Source organism: Triticum aestivum, chromosome 2A (assembly GCF_018294505.1).
Source record: "Triticum aestivum cultivar Chinese Spring chromosome 2A, IWGSC CS RefSeq v2.1, whole genome shotgun sequence".
Lineage (NCBI taxonomy): Eukaryota > Viridiplantae > Streptophyta > Magnoliopsida > Poales > Poaceae > Triticum > Triticum aestivum.
The window spans coordinates 162,036,760-162,053,791 of NC_057797.1; the positions used below are offsets into that span (position 1 = coordinate 162,036,760).

The window sequence follows — 17,032 nt, forward strand, 5'->3', positions numbered from 1 at the left end:
GGTACTACCTCATCTACTTCCCATCCCACAATTTAATTAGATCCTATTCATGCAATGTGTGAGGATTGATCTAATGCAATAAAACTGGGTTGTAGAAAAAGGTATGATCAAAGTGTTACTTGCCTTGCTGATGATCCGCGAAACCTAGAGATTCAACGTAACAGGCGGCGCACTCCGGGTATTCTATCGCAGACAAACACACAAGTATACAATAAGTACTCATCTAATGCACAGGTAAAACTCAAATAGAAGATCTAACCAGAAAGTTCAACTTAAGAACTCTGGTTGGCAAAAAGAATCAAATCGAACGAAGCAAAAGAAAACAAACAGCGAAAGAAACAACTTCGTTCTAGTAATCTGGATCTAAGCCAAATTTTTACAGTAGCAAAAAACTTGTTTAAGTTGATTATTCAGAAAGAGGGTTTCGAGACGAAACTCCAGGCGCTTGAATCGCCTGATTCCGATAAACGAGCGAAAGTTATACTAAAACGAAAATCGGATCAGAAATCGCGATTTCAAAATAACCGCGAAAAAATCCGACGAAAAAGAAAAACGACGAAAAAGAAAAACGACGAACAGATTTTCTTTTTTAAACGGCACAGAAAACGAGGCGGCGGCGAACCTCGGGCGGCGCGCTGCTCCGGCGAGTCGGCGGCGGGCGGCGGCGGTGGCGGCGGCTAGCTAGGGTTTCGGGCACGGGGCTGGGCTCTCGGGCTGGGGCAGCGCCTTATAAAGGCCTCGGCCGGCGGTGTCCTGGCCGAGTACGGCCCAAAGTCGGTTCCGCGTTTTTTTTATAAATCCGCTCGGAAGAAAAATAAAAAGAAATACTAAATGGACTCCAAAAATCACGAAATAAATTTTCCCGGGTTCCTAAGATCAAGCCCGATAAAGTGAACATTTATCTGGGCCCAAACTACAACTTTGAAAAACGCGCATTTTTCCTAAATTCAATAAAAATACCGAAAAAATCAGAAATAAATCTTATTTGATTTTTTTATTAAATCCTCAATATTTCTATATTTTGGGAAAGTCATTTTATTCCCTCTCTCATATTTTTGTAATAGAAATAATTGATGATAAAATAAATAAAATCAAATGATCCTGTTTACAAAATTTGAGGAAACTCAAATATGTAAATAACGAAATCCCCAACTCTCTCCGTGGGTCCTTGAGTTGCTTAGGATTTTCTAGGATCAAAACCAAAAGCAAAATAAAATATGATATGCATGATGACCTAATGTATAACATTCCAAATTGAAAATTTGGGATGTTACAAACCTACCCCCGTTAAGATGAATCTCACCCTCGAGATTCGGGTTGGCTAGAAAATAGATGGGGGTGGTCCTTGAGCAAATCTTCCTCTCGCTCCCAGGTGGCTTCATCCTCCGTGTGGTGGCTCCACTGAACTTTGCAAAACTTGATAACCTTGCTGCGAGTGACTCGGCTGGCAAACTCAAGAATCTTGACTGGTTTCTCCTCGTAGGTCAAATTGTTGTCCAACTGAATTGCTTCTAATGGTACTGTGTCTCGCGAAGGTATGTCAGCCATCTCCGCGTGACACTTCTTCAACTGAGAAACATGAAACACATCATGAATTCCTGTCAATCCTTCTGGCAATTTCAACTTGTAGGCCACTTCTCCCATACGCTCCAAAACTCGATATGGCCCTACAAATCGTGGCGCTAACTTCCCCTTAACTCCAAAGCGCTTAATCCCTCGAAGTGGGGATACTCGAAGATAAGCTCTGTCTCCGACTTTGTAAACTGTCTCCTTGCATTTAGAATCTGCGTAGCTCTTCTGCCTGGACTGGGCTACCTTGAGCCTATCGCGAATCAACTTCACCTTCTGTTCAGACTCCTTAATCAAATTTGGTCCAAACAACTGGCGGTCTCCAACTTCGTCCCATGACAACGGTGTCCTGCACCTCCTTCCGTACAAAGCTTCGAAAGGGGACATCTTCAAACTGGTCTGATAGCTATTATTGTAAGAGAACTCTACATATGGCAAATTATCGTCCCAACTAGATCCATAATCTAGCGCACAAGCTCTCAGCATATCCTCCAAAATCTGATTGACTCTCTCGGTCTGTCCATCTGTGTGCGGATGAAAAGCTGTACTAAATTCTAGCCTAGTACCCAAAGTCTCATGCAACTGCTTCCAAAACTTTGAGGTAAACTGGGTTCCTCTATCTGATACGATGCTCCTCGGAACTCCATGCAAACATACGATCCTGGTCATGTATATCTTTGCCAACTTAGCACTGGTGTAAGTGGTCTTTACTGGGATGAAATGAGCTACCTTCGTCAATCGATCAACTACAACCCAAATCGAGTCATAGCCTAAACGAGTCCTTGGTAATCCCGTGATAAAATTCATGCCTAACTTATCCCACTTCCATTCGGGTATCGGCAATGGTTGCAACAATCCTGCTGGCTTCTGATGCTCTGCCTTTACTCTCTGACATACGTCACAAACTGCTACATACTCCGCAATATCCTTCTTCATTCCGGTCCACCAGAGAATATCCTTCAAATCCAAATACATCTTGGTATTTCCTGGGTGAATCGAATACGGTGAATCATGTGCCTCTTGCAAAATCAACTTTCTGATCTCCGGGTTGTTGGGTACATAAACACGGTCTTCAAACCATAGGGTGTCGTGCTCATCCTCACGAAATCCTTTAGCTTTTCCTCTGCTCAGTTTCTCCTTTATAGCGGAAATCTCTTTGTCCGTTTTCTGAGCTTCCCTGATTCTGTCCATCAAAGTTGACTGAATTTCCAACGCTGCTACATAGCCTCTCGGAACTATTTCCACACATAGTTCACGAAGATTTTCTGCTAACTCCTTGGGTATTTCTCCCGTTATTAACGTATTGACATGGCTCTTGCGGCTTAATGCATCAGCTACTACATTAGCCTTCCCGGGATGATAATGCAATTTCATATCATAATCCTTGATAAGCTCCAACCATCTCCTTTGTCTGAGATTCAACTCCTTCTGTGTGAAAATGTACTTCAAACTCTTATGATCCGTGTACACCTCACAATGATTTCCAATGAGGAAATGTCTCCATGTCTTCAATGCATGCACTACGGCTGCTAACTCCAAATCATGCGTGGCATAATTCAATTCGTGAGGCTTCAGTTGTCGTGAAGCATACGAAACAACTCTCCCTTCCTGCATAAGCACTGCTCCAAGTCCTCGACGTGAAGCGTCGCAATACACCTCATAATCCTTGGTTTGATCTGGCAAAATCAACACTGGTGAGGTCACCAAACGTTTCTTCAACTCCTGGAAACTAGCCTCACACTCCTCAGTCCATTTGAACTTAGTATCCTTCTTCAGCAACTCCGTCATAGGCTTTGCAATCTTTGAGAAATTCTCAATAAATCTCTGGTAGTATCCTGCGAGTCCAAGAAAACTCCGGATCTCTCCAACGGTAGTTGGGGCTTCCCACTTGGTCACGGTTTCAACTTTAGCGGGATCTACTGCTATACCTTCTCCAGATATAACATGTCCGAGGAATCCTACTTCCTTCAACCAAAACTCACATTTGCTGAACTTGGCATATAATTGATGTTCTCTGAGCTTTCCAAGTACCAAACGCAAATGCTCCTTATGCTCCTCTTCATTCTTCGAATAAACCAGGATATCATCAATGAACACTACGACGAACTTATCCAAAAACTCCATAAACACTTTGTTCATCATGTTCATAAAATAGGCAGGCGCGTTAGTAAGGCCAAATGACATAACGGTATACTCATACAGCCCATACCTGGTGGTAAAAGCTGTCTTCGGAATATCCTGTTCTCGAATCTTCAACTGGTGGTATCCTGATCGCAAATTGATCTTGGAAAACACTTTAGCTCCTTGCAATCGATCAAACAGATCGTTGATCATTGGTAGTGGGTACTTGTTCTTGATTGTTACTTCGTTCAATCCTCGATAATCAATAACCATCCTTAACGATCCATCCTTCTTCTCCACTAGAAGTACTGGTGATCCCCAAGGCGAAGAACTTGGGCGAATATATCCCTTATCCAGTAACTCCTTAATCTGCTTCTTAATTTCCACCAAATCCTTTGCTGGCATCATATATGGTCTCTTCGATATTGGCCCAGTGCCTGGCAAAAGCTCAATCAAAAACTCAATGTCTCTATCTGGTGGCATGCCTGGCAACTCTTCGGGAAATACATCAGGAAAATCCTTTACCACTGGTACTTCCTCCTGCACAACTCCTGTTAGGCAATTTACTTGGGTCCTCTTTGGCACATGCCGAGATACATACTTGATCCTTCTCCCTTCTGGTGTGGTAAGCAAAATTGACTTACTAGCACACTCAATATTCCCTTTATACTTTGATAACCAATCGATGCCTAATATCACATCCAATCCTTGAGATTCCAATACTATTAGGTCTGAGGGAAAAACATAGTTACCATCCTTAATGGTAACCGATCACACCATAGACTAGCCACATACTCTGCTCCTGGCGAGGTTACTAACATGGGTGACCTAAGGGCTTGGGTTGGTAGGTTATACTTATCCACAAATTTCCTTGAGATGTATGAATGCAATGCACCAGTATCAAAAAGAACGAGTGCAGTAAATGACTTAACCAAAAACTTACCTATTACTGCATCAGGCTAAGCTTCAACCTCCTCCACACTAACGTGGTTCACCTGTCCCCTGTTGAAAGGGTTCGGCTTCTTCTCAGAACTTCCATTGCCATTTTGGCCTTCAGGACATTCATTTGCATAATGTCCTGGCTTCGAACACTTATAGCAAGTGACGTCGCTCAAGTCCTTCTTGGCTGGGGTTGATGGGGTGTTGTGGTTCTGTCCATTACTTCCTCCATTCCCATTACCATTCTTGGTGCCATTGTGATTGTGCGAGCTACCTACTCCATGGGTGGGCTGAAAATTTCCTCCCGGTCTAGGGGTAAAACGTGGCTTCTGCTGAGCTCCTGAATTATACTTTCCTTGTCCATACTTCCTCTTGCGGTTCTCAATTTGCTGCTGCTTCCCTTCAATCATAAGAGCACGATCTACCAACTCCTGGTAGTTGTTGAAGGTGGCTACCATCAACTGCATACTCAACTCATCATTCAGTCCTTCCAGGAATTTCTCCTGCTTAGCTGCATCCGTAGCAACGTCATCTGGGGCATAACGTGCTAGCTTACTAAACTCCTCCACATACTGGCCAACTGTCCGTCCTCCTTGGCGCAAGTTACGAAACTCACGCTTCTTCATGGCCATTGCTCCTGCTGAAACATGGGCAGTACGAAAAGCCTGCTGAAACTGGTCCCATGTGACAGTGTCGACTGGGAAGGTGGCTGTGAAATTCTCCCACCAGGATGCTGCGGGTCCTTCTAACTGATGTGCGGCAAACTTAACCTTCTCCGCATCTGTGCATCCTGCTGTGGTCAACTCCCTAGCTATCTTGCGGAGCCAATCATCTGCTACTATCGGCTCGGTGCTACTGGAAAACACCGGCGGATTCAGCCTAAGAAAACGGGCTAAGTGGTCAACAGGTGGTGGTGGTGGTGGGTTGTTGTTGTTGTTTCCCTGATTCTGATTCTGAACTAGCAACTGCATCAAGGTGTTCTGCTGCTGGATCAACTGGGTGAGCTCCGGCGGAAAGGCAAATCCGGGGTCACGTCTCGGAGGCATCTGAGGGTTTAGAAAAGATGAGATATAAGAATAGAGGGGGTCTAAAGAGAAAACACTACCCATATGCACATGAGGCAAAAGCACACAATTCACTTCAATCAATCAAACAAAGGCATACAATCGGTCTAACTATCGCATGAGTGCTCGGACTACTATATTTACATGGTGGACTACTACTACTGATGAGGTGGTTTACTAGAAATATTCTACGGTTATAGACTCCACGATATCTGCTCCTGCTTCATCAACATAGTCATCATCGCTACTATCTTGTTCCGAGTCGGTGCCGTCAATGATGATGTAGTCTTCCGGGCTAATCTCCTTGGGTTCTTCGTCTTCATCTACTGGGGTCGGGCCTCCCATAAATACTGCTAGCTTCATAGTTAGGTCGGCATTCTTATCCACCAATACTTCAATTTCTTCTTCATAATCTTCACGTGTAGCCTTGAGTTCTTCCTCTAGTTCCTTGATTCTAGTCTTTGCCTTCTTCAGATCTATCATGTCGGCGCACATCTGATTCTCCTGTCGTCGAATGTGCTGGTTTAACTCCTGGATAAAAGCTGCAATTGATCTATCTTTCCTGGTGCTGATCATCTCCCAGTGTTCATCTCGGCGCCCACAAATCTGGTAGATAGTATCCTTGAGATCCTTGCGGTAGACTTCTCCAATGCGTCCCATGGCGATGTGAGCTGCCATACTCTTTCCTAGACTCCAAGTTGGTGCATCAAAAGAAAACTCTATGGGCTCAGTGACTGGCATGAACGTCCTGCCTGGAACTTGAACTTGAATCATCCAGCGCTCTTCTTCAGGTAAAGTGGCGTTGTAGGTTCCCGTGAAGCTTGGTACTCCTATGTTCAGGTATCTAGTGACTTCCTTCAAGTGGCGTCCAAAGGGTGTATCTTCATCTGGTTGTGTGAACTTATTCCTTGCATCCGCCATCCTAAAGAGTAGAAAAGATGAGAAGTCAGAAGAGAAGAGAGTGAGTAGTGATCTAGGTCTTTAGCTTAGTGGTCGTGTCCTACAGTCAGCGTGTGCTCTGATACCATCTCTGTAGCGACCAGACCTCAAACAGTCTGATCTCTGTGCTCCGGTGTCATCCCTGGATCAGTAATGCTGACACCACACAGTACTCGGAGGATTTATAGCAGAGTAGCAATCACACACTTATTACATCGAGTGTCTCAAAAGAGAACTTATTACAATAAATATGGCTTAAGGCCATCTAATAACGATAACAGCGGAAGGCTTGGAAGATAAGTGAGTCCATCAACTCCAACGGCATCACTGAGTATAGAACCACGACCTAAAAACTCCTTAATCGTCGTCTGAAAAGTCTGCAACATTAACGTTGCAGCCCGAAAACGGGTCAGCACATGGAATATGCTGGCAAGGTAACACATAGAGAGTAATGGAATGCAACAACTATACTATATGCATATTTGGCTGGTGGAAAGCTCTATGGTTACAGTTTTTGCGTAAAGCCAATTTTTCCCTACTTCAAAGGAATAAATTTAATTACTATCATGGTGGTTGTTAAACATTGAGAATGGTTGACAGCATTCTCAATCCCAATTAAAGTAACATCATTAAACCCAACAAAATTAACTTTAGAGTAACATGTTGAGATTCACATGATAATCCAGGTACTAGATACTCAAGATGTCCATAACCGGGGACACGGCTAACCATGATTAGTTTATTACACTCTGCAGAGGTTTGCGCACTTTTCCCCACAAGACTCGATCGCCTCCGTTTGGTTTCTCGCACTACAGGGTGTTTGAGAAGACGGATGACCGAGACATAGTCTTTCAGAAGCGCTAGCACCTTACGATCGGGTAGACCGTACCACCTACATCCCCTACATCTGCTAGTCTACCACTGTAAGAGTTCGCACAACTTAGTCAACTATGCCAGAGCCCATAATGGCTTGTGGCTGCACACGGAAGTTTCTAGTATGAATAATCTCATGATCCCTTTGAGCCTGGGTGGCGGTCCAAAAGAAAAACAGGCAAGTCCTGGAAACCCCAGGTGCCTCAATCCACCCAGATGTGTGTTAGGTTGCCACCTTAGATAAACCATTAATTAACAATCTCACATCTGTCATGGATTTCACTCACCCAATCCACGTCTACTAGCATAGCATGGCATAATAAGCAAACGTAGAAGTAACTCCCAAAGGTTTGATAATAAACAGGTCATAGGTACTACCTCATCTACTTCCCATCCCACAATTTAATTAGATCCTAATCATGCAATGTGTGAGGATTGATCTAATGCAATAAAACTGGGTTGTAGAAAAAGGTATGATCAAAGTGTTACTTGCCTTGCTGATGATCCGCGAAACCTAGAGATTCAACGTAACAGGCGGCGCACTCCGGGTATTCTATCGCAGACAAACACACAAGCATACAATAAGTACTCATCTAATGCACAGGTAAAACTCAAATAGAAGATCTAACCAAAAAGTTCAACTTAAGAACCCTGGTTGGCAAAAAGAATCAAATCGAACGAAGCAAAAGTAAACAAACGGCGAAAGAAACAACTTCGTTCTAGTAATCTGGATCTAAGGCAAATTTTTACAGTAGCAAAAACTTGTTTAAGTTGATTATTCGGAAAGAGGGTTTCGAGACGAAACTCCAGGCGCTTGAATCGCCTGATTCCGATAAACGAGCGAAAAGTTATACTAAAACGAAAATCGGATCAGAAATCGCGATCACAAAATAACCGCGAAAAAATCCGACGAAAAAGAAAAACGACGAACAGATTTTTTTTAAACGACACGAAAAACGAGGCGGCGGCGAACCTCGGGCGGCGCGCTGCTCCGGCGAGTCGGCGGCGGGGCGGCGGCGGCGGTGGGTGGCGGCGGCGGCTAGCTAGGGTTTCGGGCGCGGGCTGGGCTCTCGGGCTGGGGCAGCGCCTTATAAAGGCCTCGGCCGGCGGTGTCCTGGCCGAGTACGGCCAAAAGTCGGTTCCGCGTTTTTTTTATAAATCCGCTCCGAAGAAAAATAAAAAGAAATACTAAACGGACTCCAAAAATCATGATATAAATTTTCTCGGGTTCCTAAAATCAAGCCTGATAAAGTGAACATTTATCTAGGCCCAAAGTAAAACTTTGAAAAACACGCATTTTTCCTAAATTCAATAAAAATACCGAAAAAATCCAAAATAAATCTTATTTGATTTTTTTTATTAAATCCTCAATATTTCTATATTTTGGGAAAGTCATTTTATTCCCTCTCTCATATTTTTGTAATAAAAATAATTGATGATAAAATAAATAAAATCAAATGATCATGTTTACAAAATTTGAGGAAACTCAAATATGTAAATAACGAAATCCCCAACTCTCTCCATGGGTCCTTGAGTTGCTTAGGATTTTCTAGGATGAAAACCAAAAGCAAAATAAAATATGATATGCATGATGACCTAATGTATAACATTCCAAATTGAAAATTTGGGATGTTACACTTGTGTTCTAACACATACGGCCCAACAGATATATTTGTTTAAGCAATGTTTCTAAAAAGGTTAATTGAATAAATGCAAAGAGAGCCTTGGCTCAGTGGTTGGGCATGCGGTTGTGCAGCCTAAGGATCCGAGTTCAATTTCTAGAATTGACAGGTGATGCATAGGGGTTTTCCTCCATTTATTGAGAATCAAGTTTGATGTGTGATGGAACCACTCAACCACTCATCAAAACATATCTTGATACTCATTTAAAAAATTCTGAGGACCATGTTTATCTTGGTACTCATACTAAAATGGCCGTATACATTCCTAGTTGGTGCAGAGGTCGGGGAAGTGAAATTCTCCCCTATTTTTAATTGGCTGTGTGCATCATAGTTATGCAGAGGCCGGGTGTAATGCTTAAACCTTTTAAGTAATAAAGCGTCCCCTTTCGAAAATTGAATAAATGCAACTTGAATCGTGGCGATTCCGAGAAACGACACTGCAATTTCAAAGTTTGGAAAATGCCACTGCAATTTTTGCAAACTTTGAAAAACGCCACTGGAAATGGCATTTTTTAAAGTTTGGAAATTGCGGTGGCATTTCTCGGAATCGTCAGAATTTGAGTGACATTTATCCAATTAACCCTTTTAAAAGTGTGTTTCCCGGGCAAAGATGCCAGTTTCATCAGCACGTAAGTATAGTTTTGATTGGCCTCTTTGCATAGTTTTACGGCATTTCATCATCAAGGAGAAGCGTGCAGAACAGTAGAGCCAACAAGATTCGTGCTTGCTCTCATTCTGTTTTATTTTTTAAATTTTTACTGTAAGACAGCCAAGGTACATACAGAAGCATACAGATACCGAGATACAGATCTCCAGATCTCACGTGGTTACGAAACATTTGAATTCTCTACACCGTACTCGTGTGCTTATACAACGTCCGATTCCTGTACATGAACGTCTCAGCCCATGGTGTAGGACGGAGATGGGAGGTTTATGACAGTGCTCTTCACCTTGGTCATCATGTTTATGCTGTTGGTTATCCCCTGGGATCCTATTCCACTGTCCTTCAGACCCTGCAATCCACAGAGACATCACATCATATGGCAACTGGAAGGAGAAAACGAAGTTCTCGGATCAATTCCACAGCGACGTCGAGTCGCGGACACGGTAGCGACGGTACCTGGAAGGGGAAATGGTCCGGACCTCGAGCCGGGGCGGAGTTGATCTGCACAGTTCCACTCTCCATTGCATCACTGATCATGATTGCCTTGTTGATGTCTCTTGTGAACACACATCCCTGAAATACACAAACAATAAGCATCCAAGATTCATAATACGTAGCTTCAAAAAAAATTTAGGGGTTTATATACATGATGAAAGATTCATAATAATTTGCTTTCTTAGTGTATAGATAAATAAACCTGGAGGCCAAAGTTGCTGGCGTTACAATGGTGAATGCCTTCCTCGACCGAGTTGATCCTGATCACGGGCAAGACAGGGCCGAAAGGCTCCTCCCAAGCGATCCTCATATCAGGCCGGACATGATCCAACAGCAACGGCCAGATGAGGTTGCCTTCTCTCCTGTACTCTTGGCAAAAAGTTGCACCTTTCTCCTTGGCATCCATTACCAAGCCTTCAATGAAATTTGCCGAGGATTCTGTTACAACTGGGGTGATATCACAGTCATCCTCTGGTGGGCCAACTTTCAGCTTTGCCACCTTGGCATTGACCTTCTCCACCACGGTGTCGGCCACCGCTTCCATGATCAGAACCACTTTGACTGCAGTGCACCTCTGGCCACTGTGTTGATCACAAGTTCATGTCATATGTGAGTGTAACTTCAAGGATCACCATGGGTGCAAATAAGTAAGATAAGAAAGACAGAAAGGAAGCACAAGCATAAACTGGAAGAAAAAGGCACAATGTTGAACAATACTCTATGACACCACAATACTCTATGACACCACAATACTCTATGGCATATTGTGAACAATACTCTATCTATTCACAATATGTAGTATGACTTATGACATGAGGATGGGAGCATGTGACTGTGAGCTAAGGAAAAGCATATGACACCACTATCTGTTATACATGGCACAACTTGGATGACATGTGTTCTGTTAGCTAAGATGTGATATACAGACATTTTTATTCATTTCCAGTTGTTGCTTGTGGCTCTCTAAGGAATGGCAGGCCATAAATGCAACAATTCCAGATGCCCAATGGATCAAATCGGAGAAGTGCTATGCACACGATAAACTTTGGACGATGCAGAGACGATGGTTAAATCTGGCCGGAAGTACGTATGTTTGAACAAGTCGCCGGCCGCTGGATTGTTTTGTCGTCCATAAATCGTGCACTTGTATCGTGCATGGAGTAGTTTCGATCAAATCGTATGGAAGACGTGTGGTTTGGCCCTATGAAACACCACCCAATCAATTTTCTTATTTCGGTACCTGTATGAGAAGCCTCCTTTTACTATGTTTGCCGCGACTAGATCGAGGTCTGCATCGTCCAGCACAATGCAAGCATCTTTTCCTCCGAGCTCCATCTGAAGCGGGACCATCCCGGCCTTCTTTGAAATGGCTATGCCGGTATCACCTCCCGTGAAACTAGGAAACAAACAAAAAGATGAATTTTTCGCCTCCGTAAAAAACACGAATGCTAGAAGCAGAAGCAGCTCATTATTTACCTTATGCAGTTGACTCCAGGGTGCATTGTGAGAAAATCACCTATTTCAGAACCTTTCCCAGTAACACAGCTTATCAGGCCCTTTGGGAAACCGGCCAGGTGAAAGCAGTGTACCATATGGAGCGCTGCCACCGCGCCCTGATTTTGCACAGTAGCATTTCAGAATTCAGCTGAAAAAATTCAGTAAAATAAAAATGCAGTAACAAAATAAGTATCTATGAAAATCATGTACCTGAGTCGGAGGCTTGAGCACAAGAGAATTGCCAGCAATCAGCGCCGGGCCAATCTTAGAAACCGCCAGGTTGACAGGATAGTTAAATGGCGGGATTGCCAAAACTACTCCAAGAGGTACCTTTATGAATGAGATGGCATGAGATGCAGAGCAACATAACATCGACGCATCATTAGTGTAGGGAATTTGATACAATTCAGGGAACAAGGAAGCATATGTAGAATCTTAAGCCTTATATATTCAGACAACTTATAGGAAAGAAAGATGGCTAAACCTGCTCATACTTCTATATTCAGACAATTTTTAATAAACGAGAACAGATCAACAGTTTGTGGGACTAGAGCACACACACGTCTCGCATGATTTATCAGACGCCAGGGCTAATAAAACTACCCACGACGAGCCGTGTGAAATAACTGAAATGCAGGTGTACCTTGGAGCTCAAACAGTACTTGTTGCGCTCATTACCGGGGAAGCTATCGGATACCAGCAGCTTGCCCTCCCCCAGTATCCGGACACCCTCCTCGGCCGTGTACGACACCAAATCGCCGGATCGCACCACCTATACCAAACCAAACCACGCATCTCTGAATTGTCTCTTAGCATCAGAAGAAGAAGAACCACAATTTTCAACCACAGCAACAAAATAAAAGGGGCCACATGGGCAGTGCAAACGCTGGTGACCTCAGAAACGGCATCCTTGGCCGGCTTGGCGATCTCCTTGACCAGACACTCGGCGATCGGGGCCTTGTGCTCCTTGAGGATGGCCGCCGCCTTGTGGAGCAGCTCCGCTCGCTTCCACAGCGGAGTCCGCGCCCACGCCTTCTGCGCCACCTTGGCGGCGTCCATCACCTTGTTCACCTCCTCCTGTGTGCATGCTGGACAAGGGCGGCCAAACCAAATTCATCAGGAATAAAGTTCTCGGAATCTGGATCTTGTCATACGATCCTACGCAGAAATGCTACTTGGATTCTTTCTCATATGATATATGCGGTTCTGCCATGGGACCTCCGTTTCAAACGATTTCTGACCACGTTGCTCAGCGAATTACAAGTCAGGTTCCAAAGTTCGTTTCTACCATGGAGAATTCTCATCAAGTTCATTCAATTGGGGCCGGTAAAGAATCGAAAGGGACATCGGTCAATTCGTAAAACTAATGGTGAGTGCGTGCGGCCAGGGTACAGTATTAGTTGCACCGATGAAACCTATGTTTGCTTCGTAAGTATCGAAAGAATTCAACGACACTAATAAGTCACCGTCAAGCATTCAATCACTTCAGGCAGCAAAGCAGAGCAGAGCAATCTCAGTCCCTCTCCCCCAGACCAGGGGGCACACTAGCTGTTCACACAGCCAGTCACACTAGCTCCCGGAGCTAGCGCATGCTGGGTTATCGTCATCTGAAAGAACAAACGAGAGGAGGATCAAGCGTGGCACCTTGCACCCTGTACTGCGTCTGGCGGGTGGTGGGGTTGACGATGGCGACCGTCTTGCCGGAGGCGGACGCGCGCCACTCCCCGTCGGCGTAGTACTTGTAGACCTCGCCGTCCAGCACGTCCGCGAACACCCCCGTCCCCGCCATCGGGGAGGAAGAAGAAGAAGAAGAAGCAAGGGGGCGTACGTGCGTGCGGTGTGCGGTGAGCGCTGAGCGGAACGGGAGGGACACACTGCAGGTTAGCCACTAAGCACACAGCTAGTGGCGGTGAGGGGCTCGGGGGGGACGGTGGTTGGTGCTGATGGGCGCGCGAGTGGTGCAGCTGTGGCGGGGCGGGATTAAGTAGGGATCGGAGGTGGTGGAGGAGGAGGAGGCGCCGAGGATGATGGCCACGCGTGGGCGGGTGGTCGGCTGCGACGGGTGTGATGGAGAAGCGAGGAAACGGACGGAAGAAACTACTGCAAGAATAGTACCATACCACGCGACGCGGGAGGAAACCTCGTGCGCCTATACGGGTGGCAGTTGCCGCACACCAGGCCGTGTGTGCGGCTTTGGACTTGGCATCCCTCTGGCCGTCAATGGTAACTCAGAAAATCGTCGAGCTCCCGCCGCACGTATCAACCACTCCAACCCGCTGCCCCAGTCCGGGCAGTTTGAACGCCCGGGACCGTGGCGTGCCATGGACCACCGTGAGTGCGCGCCGCGGCCCAGCTCCGTTCTCCGAGAAGGGACGGTGGCTGGCGCCGGCGGCGTCCACGTACGCTCGGCGTGCTCGACGCCTCGACCGGGTCCCGGTGGAGTCGCGTCGTGATGTTGGGCGGCGAACCACCCGAACCACCAGGCCATGATTGGTAACGTAAAACAGCGTGAGGTCCAGGCCTCGTCCTCATCGATTGCGCCTCGAAACCGAATGGAATGCCGTCTGCGGGAAACGGGTGATGCGCAGTTCATGGAGAGCATGCCGGCCGGCCGGTACGAATCTGATCGTCGTCATTTTGTTATCAGTGATGTACTCCTACGTGAGACTGAGGAAATAAAACGGCTCGGGTAGCCTTTTCCTTGTCTTTTTTCTTCTGCAATTGAACACAGTACAATTGCAGACGTCCATATATATGTATATACGCATCACATCTTTCAGAATACGAGCATCAATATCAAGTCTAAGAATTAAACTCTGGTGGGCCTTAATGGTCTCCTTCAGAAAGACAAATTCGCCAAAGGGTCAAAATAAGACAGACAGTTCGGACAAGGTAAAGAAAGACTAAGAGCATGAGCAGCTGCTAATAAGTTAAGCTGTTAATAAAATGACCAAAAGGATGGATGAACCAAGACCATCAGCATCTCATTCTACTGAAACAACACTTTGAGTTATGCATCTGTCGTTGCAAGGAGCACCATCAATCGACGAAGGCAACATTTTTTTTCGCGAGCACGCAAAAGCTTTGCGTATCATTACATTGATAGAAGGAAAGAATAGTAGCAGTTACAGACCTCGCAAGCACGTACACCTGGGACGTGAGCGAGAGCTACAAGGGCGCATACACAGAGAGAGGGCGGGGGGGGGGGGGGGGGGGTAATGCGCGGGCCCCTAGACAGGCACTACGCGGGCAGGAGCAAGTTGCTGAGCCCCTTGGCTCCGGCGGCGGCCCAACAACGGGCATCCTCCTTCATGTCGTTGACGATAAGCGGGATGGAGGGAGTAGCTCCATTGAAGACGCGCGCATTTCGCGCCTTCCAGATGCGTCATGCGGTGAGGATGACGAGTGAGGCTAGGCCGCGACGTAGGGCGGTGGGAGCGTCCTGCACGGACTGGAAGAACTAGTCGCGGAAGCACAGCCCAGGGCTAGGGAGCGGCATATCGGTGATTCGTAGCCAAGAAAGGACCTCATGCCAAGTTTGCCTGGAGAAGACGCAGCCCACGAGTAAGTGTGCCATAGTCTCTGGCTCCTGGTCGCAGAGGAGGCATAGCGGGGCATGTGCGAGGCTGCGGCGAGCGAGGCGGTCGGCGGTCTAGCATCGCCCCTGAAAAGCGAGCCAGAGGAAGACCTTGATGCGGAGGGGTGCCCAAGACTTCCAGGTGAGACCCCATGAGGGCTCAATCGTAGAGCTGGCGAAAAGGGCTTTGTAGCAGGATTTGGCGGAGTACACGCCGTTCGGTGTCAAGCGCCAGGTTAGGACGTCCGGCGTGTCAGAGAGTGTGACCTGCTGAAGCCGCGTCTAGAGAAGGACGTATTGCACCAGCGCCACGGGGATAGATGTCCATGCACATCCTGGACCCAGGCGCGGGATGCCAAGGCCACAGCCACAGTGCGAACTTTATGGTGGTGGCGGGGGACGAGGGCGTGGAGGAGCGGGGCCAGCTCGGCGATGGAAAGCCCGTCGATCCAATGGTCATCCCAGAAAAGGCCGTCGCCGATCGTCCATGAGGTGGAGGCACGAAAGATGGCCTGGACGGCAGGGTTGCAAGGGATGTGCAAATGCTGCCAGGGGCGGGAGAGGTCTGTTTTGCGTAGCCAAAGCCATCGGGCTTGCAGGGCGTGGGCGGAACGCTGCAGGTCCGGGATGTTGGGGATCGTAGCAGAAATTTAAAATTTTCTACGCATCACCAAGATCAATCTATGGAGTCATCTAGCAACGAGAGGGAGAGGAGTGCATCTACATACCCTTGTAGATCGTGAGCGGAAGCGTTCAAGAGAACGGGGTTGATGGAGTCGTACTCGACGTGATCCAAATCACCGATGATCCTAGCGCCGAACGGACGGCACCTCCGCGTTCAACACACGTACGGAGCGGAGACGTCTCCCGCGCCTTGATCCAGCAAGGAGGAGGGAGAGGTTGAGGAAGAGAGCTTCAACAGCAGCACGGCGGCGTGGTGGTGGTGGAGCAGCAGTACTCCGGCAGGGTTTCGCCAAGCTTTAATGGAGGAGGAGAGGTGTTGGGGAGGGGAGGGGCTACGCCTTTGATGTCGTGTGCAGTCCTCCCCTTGCCCCTCTATTTATAGGGGAAGGAGGAAGGGGGCCGGCCCCCTCTAGATGAGATCTAGAGGGGGGCGGCGGCCAAGGGGGGTGGCTTGCCCCCCAAGCAAGGGGGGCGCCCCCTCTAGGGTTCCCCCCCAACCCTAGGCGCATGGGTCCAAGGGGGGGATGCGCCCAGCCCACTTGGGGCTGGTTCCCTTTCCTCTACGGCCCATGAGGCCCTCCGAGAGAGGTGGCCCCTCCCGGTGGACCCCCGGAACCCCTCCGGTGGCCCCGGTACAATACCGATATGCCCCCGAACCTTTCCGGTGACCGTATGACAACTTCCTATATATAAATCTTCACCTTCGGACCATTTCGGAACTCCTCGTGATGTCTGGGATCTCATCCGGGACTCCGAACTGTTGGAAATATGCCCTAGAGGCAATAATAAATTGGTTATTATTATATTTCCTTGTTCATGATAATCGTTTATTATCCATGCTAGAATTGTATTGATAGGAAACTCAGATACATGTGTGGATACATAGACAACACCATGTCCCTAGTAAGCCTCTAGTTGACTAGCTCGC

General features: G+C 46.9%; 1 protein-coding gene across 1 annotated transcript; it reads right to left on the reverse strand.

The window, feature by feature from the left end:
- Window positions 1–9,908: 9,908 nt before the first annotated feature.
- LOC123188135 (NADP-dependent glyceraldehyde-3-phosphate dehydrogenase-like) lies at window positions 9,909–13,845 on the reverse strand. Its single transcript, XM_044600178.1, has 9 exons — window positions 13,488–13,845; window positions 12,738–12,931; window positions 12,487–12,615; window positions 12,054–12,173; window positions 11,823–11,959; window positions 11,587–11,742; window positions 10,549–10,927; window positions 10,308–10,424; window positions 9,909–10,200 (listed from the first exon to the last, which is right to left on the reverse strand). Exons 1-9 carry the CDS (start codon window positions 13,630–13,632, stop codon window positions 10,087–10,089), a joined length of 1,491 nt encoding a protein of 496 aa, XP_044456113.1. The 5' UTR covers window positions 13,633–13,845; the 3' UTR covers window positions 9,909–10,086.
- Between the last annotated feature and the right edge of the window lie 3,187 nt (window positions 13,846–17,032).

Coding starts and splice junctions, on each gene's coding strand:
- LOC123188135 (XM_044600178.1), bottom strand. CDS start 13,632: ATGGCGGGGACGGGGGTGTTCGCGGACGTGCTGGACGGCGAGGTCTAC. Junction 12,616..12,737: donor CCAAGGATGCCGTTTCTGAG/GTCACCAGCGTT, acceptor GGTTTGGTATAG/GTGGTGCGATCCGGCGATTT. Junction 10,425..10,548: donor CCAGCAACTTTGGCCTCCAG/GTTTATTTATCT, acceptor TGTGTATTTCAG/GGATGTGTGTTCACAAGAGA.